Raw genomic sequence first — 12,421 nt, 5'->3', positions numbered from 1 at the left:
AGCTGAGTACTTGCTACAGATAATAAAATGGTTTGCGCATTTCCTTCTGCTTCTAGCCAACATTTCCCCCATCAAAGACAAATTTGGAGTAAATTACTAATGAAAAACTTAAAATTACTTAACAAGATTGTAAGATTACTTAACACCTGCCAACATATTTTTGTAACCGAGCTATACTGAGCCATCATCACAAAACTGGGTAGTCAATTATGCACACCAGGCCTGCAAAGGTAAAAAAAAAAAAAAAAAATGTTTTAATGAAACCTTCAGGGGAAGTAAGCTTTAAGCATGAAGGCGTAATTTGTCAGTTAGTAGCTCTCTCCTCAGGACCGATGTGATGAGAGCCCTACAGTGAAGGTGCCCGGCGCAGAGATGCTGCGGCCAGAGGCGCCCCAGGGAGCAGAGGTCCCAGAGGCGGCCCACGCCAGAGTTTTAACCAACAAAGAGCAAGTCATGCTCCAAAGCCCCCCGCAGCGGAAGCGACGCCTCCCACCCCGCGACTCTCCAGGAGGTCAGAGCCGGGCAGGTGACTCCCAGCCGGGCCCGAGCTCGGGATGCGGGAAACAAGAAAAGGCAATAACACGAGTCCCAAGAGGCCCCGGCGCCGGTCCGCCGCGTCCGCGCAGCAGAAAAGGAAAACGCCGCGCGAGCGAGGCCCGGCCGGTGCCCAGCCGCTCAGCCCTGATTCCTCGGGAGCCGCCGGGCAAGCAGTACGCGGCGCCGCGCTTTGTTACCCGCTGCGAGAAGCTCCGGGCGCCATCACCCCCGCCCCGGGGCGTCGTTTCGTGGCGGTTCTCTTCTTCTTCGGCCGAGTAGTCTATCTCCCCCTCCTCGGTCTGGCCTGGCTCTCATACTGGTACGTCTCCCTGGGGGAGGAGAAGGAGGAGGAGAACACGGCGGCGGCCAGAGGGACCAGCGGGAAAGAGGTGGGGGTGGCGCTAGGGTGCGGGCCTCAGATACCGCCGGCCAGTCCCCGCCGCGGGCACCGCCTCTTCAGCTCCCCTTTATTACCGAGCCAACATTCGGCCTCTCCCTTCTACTCGGTCTCCGTTCCCAGCCCCGGGGAGCGAATCTAAGGCTGGGGACGCGACCGTGGCTTCCGGTCTTCCCTCCTCCCCTAATCCGCTCCCCGCCGTCCAAGCCAAGCCTCCGCCACGCCCTCACTGCCGTCGCGTTAGATCGAATTCAGCCGCAAGTCGCGGAAAGCGCCCCCCAACCGGGTCCCGCTCCTTATTGGCAGGAGAGATAGTCGACCTGGCTTCCAATTGGCTGGAAGACCTGTTCGTCAAAAGCCGTCCGCGGCCGGGCAGTGCCTAGCTCCCAGCTCCTCCAGAATTCTCCGCCAGCCTGGGTCCTGGCAGCGCAACGCCCACCGTGCGCCTCCCTGCAACCGTTGCGGACCCCTGGCAAAACTATAATCTAGTGGTGACTAGATTATAGTTTTTACCATTTTTATTTGTATAAGGAAATTCAATTCACTTCTATAGGATATTAAAACTATAATATACTGGTTTAGTATTTTAAAATTTAATTTCTGTAGAAAAGACCCAGAAATTAAGTGAAAGTGTCACCATTTTCTGATGGATATATTATTTGAGATGCAAATTGGAGGTTTTCATACCAAAACTCAATTTCTAATATTGCTACTATGGGGGGGGGGGAGGATGCTGGGGATTGAACTCAGGGCTTTGTGCATACAAGGCAAGCACTCTACTAACTGAGCTATATTCCCAGCCCCAATACGCTACTATTTTACTAAATGTACAACACTTTTCCTGGCTTAATTTCTGTAAAAGTCAAATAAAACCTTTACACCTTACTGTGAGCCACATTTCTAAAGGATCGGAGCCACAGAGGTGTGTTATGATTAAGACTACATGTTTAACATGAAATTCAGCTATTCAGAAACCAATTATTTCTATGAATTTTTGTGAAATCCAGAGTACATTATTTCTGATGATACCACTTTCATTGTTCAACAAAAATCACCAAGAAAAAGCACAGTGGTCCATTTCTCAAAGAGTACTGTGGCTCTGTTGCCCCTTCTATTCAACCCACCTTTGGTTAGTTTTGGTGAAAAACCACAGTTCCGGGAGGATGCACCCGGCAGGAAGTGCCTTGAGCACTATTAACTCAGCAGTGTAGTCAAGTGTAACCACAACTGCATAACCTTTGAGAGCTGCATATACATCTTGTTTTGGGGCCCCAACCTTCACAACATTTGGCCTATTTTTAAAAAAGTTATAAAATAACTAAAAAAATAAAATGGATTGTTCTTAGCAGTGCTCATACACCAGATAGTAACAGATATATTTCTTAACAGGTAAGATAAATTCTTATGTTACCCTTAGTCTTAGTCTTAGAAGTGATATTTAAATTGTTTTCACTTCTCTCCCTGACTCATGTGAATTGATAGTACTTTTGATTTTTAAAAATAAATTGATTTAAAACTTATTCCTCTTTCCTAGTCTTTGATCCTAAGACTACAAAATAAAAGACAAAAGATGCTAAATATAGCACATAACCTAGGTTATTTAGATCTCAGCTTTGGACCCTTTCCTATCTGGGCAATGTTTTTGCATTCTGAATGTCAGAGGACATTTGAATGACACAGATCATATTTTACAAAATTGTATAATTGTTTCCCTTGTTCCTGTTTACTTTCCCAAACCAGTGCAAAACTTTCTTCATCCTCACCCCTAAAACCAGAAAATCAATAGGCCATTTTTACTTAAACACTGGACAAAAGCACATTACTTGTGCAGTTTCTCTTTACTAGCCACAAGTCAGCTATTGGTTTGACCTTGACCTATGCTGTACAATATAGTGGTCATCAATCATGTGGTTATTTAAAGCAATGAAATTTAAATAAAATTTCCAGTTCGGTGTCTGGATCACACTAATGATCAAGAGCCACATATATAAGTGGTGTCCACAATGGACAGAGTTAAACTGGACTATAGCACAGGGAATGGTGTAGCTCCTTCTTCTTTATATTTTCAGCACCTAGAACATTGCTTGGTACACACTAGGTACTGACTAGATGTTTATTGATCTAAATTAACTTTCTTTTTATCTGGCTCCAAAAGAAATAAAGGATGTAAACTTAGCAAATTATGTCTCTGCAGGTGTCTTAGTTGCAAAGAACCACCCCAGTTGGTTTAAGCAAGAATTAAAGCATTTAAAGAAGAATTGAAAATGTTGATGGAGTAACTCTCAAAACCATGCCTCAGAACTAGAACCAGAAGAGCTGAACTCTTCCTCATTGAGAAGCCAATTTGATTTACTCCTCACCTTAATTTAAATGATATTATTTTAAAAATATAATTCCATTTTCAAATAACTAAACAGATATGTCTCTTTTTGTGTACTTTATATGTATATGATTTAAATTTTTAATTCAACCCATTGTAATAAATATGATAGAAATATTTTAACAAAAGATTTCCTACTGTGGATATTATCAAAATTCCTTTCCAAAGCAAGTAGGTTACTCTTTGACTTAACTTTAATCACACCATTAAAAGAAACTCAGTATTTACACTGAACTGAGGAATTAGGCAAACAAAAATTGTTTTCTTGAAAGATGCTACCATAAAATAAACACATAAATTTAAAAATAAAGATGCTATAATAACCACTTGGTGTCAAAAACTTTGTGGGATAGAGTTACTATTATTACTAATTATATATTTTTTTAAAGAGAGTGAGAGAGGAGAGAGAGAGAAATTTTTAAATATTTATTTATTTTTTTTAGTTCTCGGCGGACACAACATCTTTGTTGGTATGTGGTGCTGAGGATCAAACCCGTGCCGCATGCATGCCAGACGAGCGCGCTACCGCTTGAGCCACATCCCCAGCCCATATTACTAATTATAAATAATCAGAATTGTGTAGTCTTTTCTATGTACAAAACAGTGTCACATGTATTATCTTGCTTGATTCTCACAGATACCTTATAGGGTAGATAGTAGACAGGGCAGGTTCTTACTATCTCCATTTGGCAGATAAAGCTTAAAGGGACTAATTTTTTTGTTTCATAAATTCTCTTCTACTTTTCACTATAACTAGTAAAATCATATAAATAACCGGGAGGGGGGGGCGGGGGGGTGGGAATGATGAACAACTTGTTTACATTGATACAGCAGGAGTGGGAGCCATTTATTGTAGGACCGGAGGGGTATTTATACATTCCACACAGCTTATCTTAATTAACATAAACTAGGTATAGCAGTCAACCAATAAGGAATCTCCACACTTAATGGCATTAACATAAACTAGATACAGCAGTCAACCAATAAGGAATCTCCACACTTAATGGTATTAACATAAACTAGATACAGCAGTCAACCAATAAGGAATCTCCACACTTAATGGTATTAACATAAACTAGATACAGCAGTCAACCAAAAAGGAATCTCCACACCTAATGGCTCGCTGGCGTTACCTCACAAACCACTCCCTCTGGCAAAATGCCAGGTGCCATCCTGTCTTGTTTACAGACTCTAACATTTCCCCCTTTTGTTTAATTTAAATAACAACCATAGTGGTTTTTACACAAACACCATAAATAATCTGCTACACGCAGAAGGGGAGGATACAAAATGCCACAATAGGAAGCCAATTGATGGCTCCATGCAAGAAGCCCTTGGAAAAATTATACCAGCAATGACACCCTTAGCAAAGATACCGAGTTACAATTTGTAGTAGATTACAGTTTGTTGTCTCAGTCCAGGTAAAGCAGTGTCTCAATAGATTAACTCACAGTCCAGGTAAATCACAGTCCAGGTAAGTTCTGCAGGCAGCTAGCTTAAATCACAGTCCAGGTAAGTTCTGCAGGCAGCAGAACCAAAGTCTCAACCGGTTCTCAGCAACACTGGAAATTCTTCCATCCTCGTCCTCACCAGCACTGGGACAAAGGCAGGAACTCCAGCAATGATGCTAAAGAAAATCCTGTAGTATTCCAGCAGGCACTAAGAAAACAACCTTCTGAACAATTTAGTACATTATCTCAAGTTTTTTACATTTGAAATAGGCCTTAATAGTGCTCATTACTCATTAGCTTCCAGGTGTGGGAGAACCATTGTAGCTTAGTTATTGGCATTGAAAATGACCAAACATCAGGGACGCAGGTAGTGTCTTCTGCCAGCTGTAGTGTCCCAAGCAGCCCCAGATGGCCCTGGAGAGAGTCCGGGGAGTGTGCCAGACTCAAACTGCCACTGGGCACAGGGAGCAAAAGCCTGCGAGACTGTGCCTCTGGGTCAGGTTTGGATTTGGGCTCTCGAAGTGGCCTGGCGTCCCGCTCCCCGGGTGGGGGGCAGGGAAGAGCCGGCTGCTGCCGCTTGGAGAGTCCTTGCTGTGCCATGACCTGCTCCCCCACGTGGCAGCCGCCGGGCCAATTCACGCACCCTCCAATAATGAAAAGTATTTAGTAATAGTCTTTTGCTGCAACTTTTTTCCTGATAATCTTTCTTCTTCTGAACTTTCTTTTTCTTTCTGACTAGAGTTCCTGGGCTTCCATCAACACATGCCCTAACAATTCTTGGTTCCATTGGGGTGCCTCTTTCCCCTATCAATTTACTTCTCACCCCTTCCATATTTTCTTCACAAAGACAATACAACATTTCAAGACAAAACAAGACACAAACACACTGTATCAATCTTCTCCATTTTCTCAAAATGGCCATTTTTCCTCTCGCCCTATCTATCTAGGGACGAGCAGATTTGCTCCCGTCCTATTTAGGGACGGGCAGCTTTTTTTTTGTCACTTACTCCCGAGTGTCCCAGGGCTCCCCAGACAGGCCACCATTTGCCGCAGTCCGGCTGCAGCAAAATAACCGGGGGGGGGGGGGGGTGGGGGGGGGGTGACAAGGAACTTGTGAAGGTTGCTGCAGCAGGAGTGGGAGCCTTTATTGTAGGACAGAAGGGGTATATATACATTCAACGCAGCTTATCTTAATTAACATAAACTAGATACAGCAGTCAACCAATAAGAAATCTCTACACTTAATGGCTCACTGGGCCACCTCACAAACCACTCCCCCTGGCAAAATGCCAGGCGCCATCCTGACTTGTTTACAGACTCTAGCATCTGATGATGATATTAGAATTGGAACTCAGTTTTTCTGCCCTATTTGCATATATCTATTTTTAATTAACTTATAATTCATGTGAACTACAATTACTGTTTTATGCCTCTGGGAAAAAATGTACCTCATCACCTCTTAATAGAAGGCCTTCAATCAATAAATATTTGCTAAAATATCAATGAATATATGAGTAGTTCTGAAAACAGAATAGACAATATCAGTAGAAGTTTAGTTGCAAAGAACCACCCCAGTTGGTTTAAGCAAGAATTAAGGCACTTAAAGAAGAATTGAAAATGTTGATGGAGTAACTCTCAAAACCATGCCTCAGAACTAGAACCAGAAGAGCTGCACTCTTCCTCATTGAGAAGCCAACAGCTGCAGCACTATAAGGCCATAGCCGTAGCCTGGAAGCCACCATGGTCCAGAAGCTGCCACTTCCAAGGCCAGCTCCAGAATCACATTGTACCAACTGCACAGGCAACATGGATGTACCATCCTTGCTTCCTTGTATTCACAAAGCTGGTAAGAACACTGGGATCTCTGATACCAGTGTTACAGAACAAAAACACCCTTTCACATGCCTATCAGAAGAAATAGCCTTCCAGACTATACATAGACTCTTATAGTTGGAACCTAAGTATTTACATAATGGAGAGCTGCAAGAGTCTGGAGGGGGTACAATTTTGGCTTATGAATCTCTATCGCGCAGGAAAGTAGTTGAAGAAGAATGAAATGGCTGTTGAGTGAATCCTCCTTATCCTCTGTGTTCACCTAAAGAAACTTGAGTGTTTGGTTTAAGTAGATCACATATTCTATTGTAACTTGTTTTTCGAGGAGTTTAAGACCAAGCTAGTCCAATTGACCTTGTTCCTATCTACTGTTAAGAGTGAGTTTAATCTCAGCTTGAAAGCAGAGTCTCTAAGATGGCTTCAGCTGTTCTGCCAATGACACTAGAATGAACAAAGGGAGGACAAAGTTAAACTACGTGACTGTTTCCATAGTTGCAACTTTTCTGCAGGAAAGAAGGAAATCTTACAAAATGTTTGCAAATGTTTCTAAATGAATACCTTATACATTTGCAGTTTAGACATAGAACTTTTGTTGTTGCTCCTGCAGATACAAAATCTGGACTTTTTAAACTAGATAGGGCAACAGTTCTACCTATTCAGATTTGAGTTACACACATTTCAACTACTCCTCAAATCCCTTCTCTGCCTCATGCTTCCCAGCCCCATTGACCAGCTTAGGGGACACTAAGTGAGAGAGTTCTATAGCCACATGGAAGGAACTCCTACATATTCTTTAGAGTGGGGCTCTGAAAGGTAAAGGCACTCACTGCAAGGCTACTTTCAGAGAAGGAAAAGAAGGAAGCCCTCAGAAGAGGGAAGAAGGAGAAAGAAAGCAGAGATTGCCAAAGACAAATTTCACCTACTTCTCAACTCTGTACCTGGTGTTGTAGCGAAGAGGGAAGCTTGCCTACTGGCTCCAGATTATCCAGCCTCCATCTTAAAGATTCAAATATAAATCAGAACAGAATGAGTTAAAGAAGACAAAAGCTCTAGAAATGAAATGAAGCACCAGGTTTCCATAAATAGTTATTGACTTTATTTACTTTCTGACATTTTAGAGGGATCTAGTTGTGATATGCCAGGCATCATAGTTCAGTTTGGAGACAGATTCAATGATTGATAATCCAGTTAACATCATTTATACCTTATGAAATAATTGATTCTCATTCTTAGCCTTCTACACCTATAAAATCTGACCCCCCCTTCTGCTAAATCATGGAATCTCGGCTAGTCATAAAGCCACCCATCTAGAGACTACATTTCCCTACCTCCCTTGCAGCTATGTGTGGCCAATAGAGTATGAGTAGAAAAGATGGTGCATTTGCTTAAGTTGTTTGAAAAACAATTCACTTGCTCTTCACATTCTCTTTCTCCTTTCTACAAGCTGGAGTACTGATGTGTGTTGAAATAGCTTCTACCATGAACAACACTGTAAGGCATGGCCAGGTACCTGGATGCTTTCTATGGAATGTGACCACACCCCACCTAGACCACACACTCCCAGATGTTACATAATAGAGGCAAACTTCTGGTTTGCTTGCACACCTTATTTTGAGATCTCTTGGTTATGACAGTTTCTAGTGTGCAGGTAACATGTCTATGGTAAGCCTCCAGGGAGTGGATCTGGATTGCTGGGAAACCACAGCTTGGCTTCTATATAGTCTCATATTTTCCATTTTTGTACCATACACACATATTCCCTAATTATTAAAAATTCATTATCTAATTCATTGGTTTATTAATATCTTTGAATCCCTGTTAAATAAAACAACCAGTGCTTCTAGCTAAAGAAGCTAGAACAAATTTGTTCTTTTTCATTAGAACAAATCCCACCCACTCCTCTCATCGTTCATGTGTATCTGAATATGACATTTTTACACATAACATGCAGAGAATTTAAGCATTAACTAAATAGTCTTAGGGGTAAAAAAAAAAAAAAAAAAAGAGTAGCTTTTTCATCCTGAATGAAAGAGCCAGACCCTGTGCCCCCAGACTCTTGTTATTTTACCACCCCTAGCAGATATTTCTAGCAGAGTCTGATAGCAAAAGTAAAAGTCTTTAGATCATTAGGTATAATAAAAATTATAAGAATCAATTTCAGTGTAGTGATTTGGGGGGAACACAAAGTTTCTTACGTTGTCATCTGCCCCAGTGAAGTCAATACATTCTGTTAGTCACTGTGTGTTTTTCTACTCCTACTCCTCTCTTTCCTTTCAACAAACATAATACGCATTTTCAACCTGACCCTGAGGTGGGGACTGACACAAGGTGCTCTTATATTAAAGAAGGCTAAGGCAATTGTTACATCTTCTCCCCCTCAGGGTTACATGACATTTCAAACAGCATGGGCAACATAAATGAGGGGTAAAAATAGTGTCATTTCAGGCACAGGAAGGACATATCTATTCAAAAAGCTAAAACTAGCCAGGTGTGTAATCCTAGCTACTCAGGAGGCTAAGGCGGGAGTGAAAGGCCAAGGTTTGTCCTCAGATAGCAGTGACAAAGATAAAGCACTTTGCTGCAAGCTGGTTCTAGCTTATATAGAAAGTGAGAGTCGGTTATCTTAAACCAGGAAGCCCCTGGGGCCAATCATAGTAAGGGTCAGGTCATCACCTATGGTGCAAGCACGTCCACCCTGCATAAGATTCCCCGAACTGTTCAGGAGTGCGGAAGATGGAAGGACCAATTGGAAGATTTTCAAAACAACTTGTTATCCACCCACTGGCAATTTGCCTGCCGCCATGTTGCATTAGGGGCTCCTTATCTGAAAGGCGGGGAGTTCTAGCCGCCCACTGGCAATTTGCCTGCTGCCAGGTCTGAAAGGCCCTGGGGAGTTCTTGGGGAGACTCCCAACAGGGAGGATCCCAAATTTGAGGCCAACCTGGGCAACTTAGACCCTGTCTCAAAATAAAAAAGATATAGATCAGTGGTACAGTGGATATAAATCAGTGGTACAATGCCCGGGGTTCAATGTCCAGTATAATATCATCATAATCAATAAAAATCAATAGCTATAATCCTCCCCCAGCATCATATTTTTCACTTAGAAAATTATAGCGTTAGAAACTATAATGACAGGCAGACTTTAATTCAGATAAACTGTTTATAATTGATGTGTTTTGCCAAAGTTAGTGTTTATAAGGCCTGTGCTACACCAACTATAAGAACCATACAAATAATAAAAAACTTTGTCAAAGTAATTTTACTTAGAAGAATTTGTTTAATCCAGACTGTTGTCGAAACCATAAGCATAACATCATCTATGATATGAAGGGTAGAGGAATCATTAAATTATCAACTAGATTAGATGTACTAAGGAATAATTATAAGAATCTTGTAATAAATAATTTTTAATAACAACACAAAAGCATTTGTGTGTGTCTGTGAGTGTGCGTGTGTGTATTTATATAAGGGTTATGGCACCACTGACATTTTGTACCAGATAATCTCTTGCTAAGAGCTGTTCAATGTAGAATGTTTAACAGCCTTTGAACTCTACCCCCTAGTTTCCAGTAGCACCACGTACACCCAGTAGTATGAGTCACAAATGTTTCCACACTTCCACTTCATTTATGTAAAATGCATGTGTGTATGGACAGGGCTGGAAGGAAATTTGGAAAAATTTAAAAGAACATTTTAGCTAAGATGATAAAATTATTGAAACTTTTAAGAAGTCTCCTTCTATTTTTTGCAATAGTAATATTAGGTGAGTTAAAATAAAACCTGAGTACTGTTATGATTCATGAACTCTTCTGAGGAGTTTTAATCTTTAAAGATTGCTACATGTTTTCATTATTAAAAATGATTTTTATCTTCCCACTATAATATCATCAAATTTTATTTAGATGATTCTGAAATCATTTTTTAAAAACCATAAAACCAAAAACTGGTATGTGATCCAGAGAGAGAAGAACAGAGTGACTCATTAATATTGGACATGATTCCCATTCTGCTGAATGCTTCTTGGAACCTGCCCAAATTCAGAATTATCACCAATTCTGAAGGAAATTTTATGCAAGAAAATGAATTCATAATTTATTTCATCACTGATAACCAACACTAGATTTGAGTAAGCTAAATGTATGTTTGGCATCAATGAGAAAGTTACTTAAAACATTTGACAAGTCCCAATTCTATTTTTAAAAAAAAGTATTAAGGATTATGGCATGTAATATTTCCAGAACACAGTGTTCATTCTCTTCTCTAATGGATGTGAGTACAAGAATAAGAACCTCAATTATGAACATGTGCTGAGTAATAGAAGTATGTAACACAGGAAAAAAAAGAGAATGTAGGCTACTCTAACATTGTTGGAATGGGAAAGTGTAGAACCATTGTTGACATATAACCTTTATGTTCCTTGCTCCATTCAAAAAGGTGAACTTGTTTTGCAAGTCTAAATAATGTTATTCTGAGAAGCAAGTGACCCAGTGGGGCTGAACTTTGGCAGAGGGGCACGTGTGAATGGTTGACACACACCGTCTTCTGTTCTGGGGCACATATTTGAATCAATAAACAAGGACAGAGCTGTTTGATGCTTGACTTGAAGAGTTATGCCTAGAGGCATTAGGAATTTGAGGACTAAGGAGGAAAGGAAAAGGGAGAAGATTATGAGCAGGAATCTGGAGACAGTGGAGAGGAAGTGTGGGGAGAAGGCTGTGCCCTGCCCAGAGTTACTCCATGATGTAAAGAACAGTAGTTTTCAGACTGCACCTAGCCCTGAGTGGTTTCATTTTATAAAGCAGGAGTTTTCCATAAGATATTCCATTTGAGTGCAAGTGCTAGGGTAGATTGACTGTTCACCTTGTCCAAGTAAAGAACCACCACCTGCCTGGCAAAACCACAAGGCACAAACTGATAAAATAATTGTGCTAATAAAAATGACCACCTGTGAACTTATGGAATTAATCAGAAGCACATGAATGTGTGGCATATCCATCTCATAACAGAAAACCCAGGCCCATGAACTTATCAAACACACCAGACCACCAAATGAAGCCACTCCCTCATCTGAGACCCATAAAAGGAGGAGCAACCTGAGACTAGACACAGAGGTGCACTGATTCTGTTACCTGGTCACTTGTCACAAGCCTGCCTGGGAAAATCACTGCAACAATGAGCCTCTGATTTTCTGTCCTGTGGCTTCATGTTTCTCCACCCATGTCGACCACACACAAGCCCACTCCAATCTGACATCTCAAAGTGACATTCTGAAACTCCTGAGAGTCCAGACCCTGGCCTAGAATTAGTTCTGTGCTTTGACAGCTCTGTACTCTGAACAAGTTCTTCATCTTATCTGACCACCTGCAGTGACCCTGCATTTGGTGTCTATTCTCTGTTTTTGCTCTCAGTTCAGGCTCCTGAGCCCCTGCAGCTACCCTAATCCTTTCTTAGCCTTTCTGTTCTCTCTCTCTCCCTTTCTTCCCCACCCACTCCACATATTTGTATAAAATGTGATGTGTGATGTAGTTAAGATTAAACTGGGCTTTTGGTCATCAAGTGACCCAGCTGATCAGGTTCAGTGAAATGCAACCAATAAAAGAGGTATAGACTGTGAATTTATTGTTATTCAATAAATTATGACATGTGGAAAGACACAAACATGTTTGCTCCATGTTAATGGCATAGCTAGCTCATGGCTGGAAGACCTGGCCTATTACCCTTCCATCTCTATGCTAACCCCAACTAGTTTTGTTCTATGGACCCATTAAGTCTTGGAGAAAAGCAATTAATGCTTTTAAGTTCATGCTTATGTTGTCAGAC

At 41.3% G+C, this 12,421-nt stretch overlaps 1 protein-coding gene across 1 annotated transcript; it reads left to right on the top strand.

The window, feature by feature from the left end:
- Window positions 1-159: 159 nt before the first annotated feature.
- On the top strand, window positions 160-3,348 carry LOC144369401 (uncharacterized). Its single transcript, XM_078029336.1, has 2 exons — window positions 160-856; window positions 3,129-3,348. Exons 1-2 carry the CDS (start codon window positions 555-557, stop codon window positions 3,163-3,165), a joined length of 339 nt encoding a protein of 112 aa, XP_077885462.1. The 5' UTR covers window positions 160-554; the 3' UTR covers window positions 3,166-3,348.
- The last annotated feature ends 9,073 nt before the right edge of the window (window positions 3,349-12,421 follow it).

The sequence above is a fragment of the Ictidomys tridecemlineatus genome, chromosome 12 (genome assembly GCF_052094955.1).
Source record: "Ictidomys tridecemlineatus isolate mIctTri1 chromosome 12, mIctTri1.hap1, whole genome shotgun sequence".
NCBI lineage: Eukaryota > Metazoa > Chordata > Mammalia > Rodentia > Sciuridae > Ictidomys > Ictidomys tridecemlineatus.
Note: the sequence above shows the minus strand (reverse complement) of the source record. Positions and strands in the feature narration are given on the sequence as shown.

Coding starts and splice junctions, on each gene's coding strand:
- LOC144369401 (XM_078029336.1), top strand. CDS start 555: ATGCGGGAAACAAGAAAAGGCAATAACACGAGTCCCAAGAGGCCCCGG. Junction 857..3,128: donor CTGGCCTGGCTCTCATACTG/GTACGTCTCCCT, acceptor ATGTCTCTGCAG/GTGTCTTAGTTGCAAAGAAC.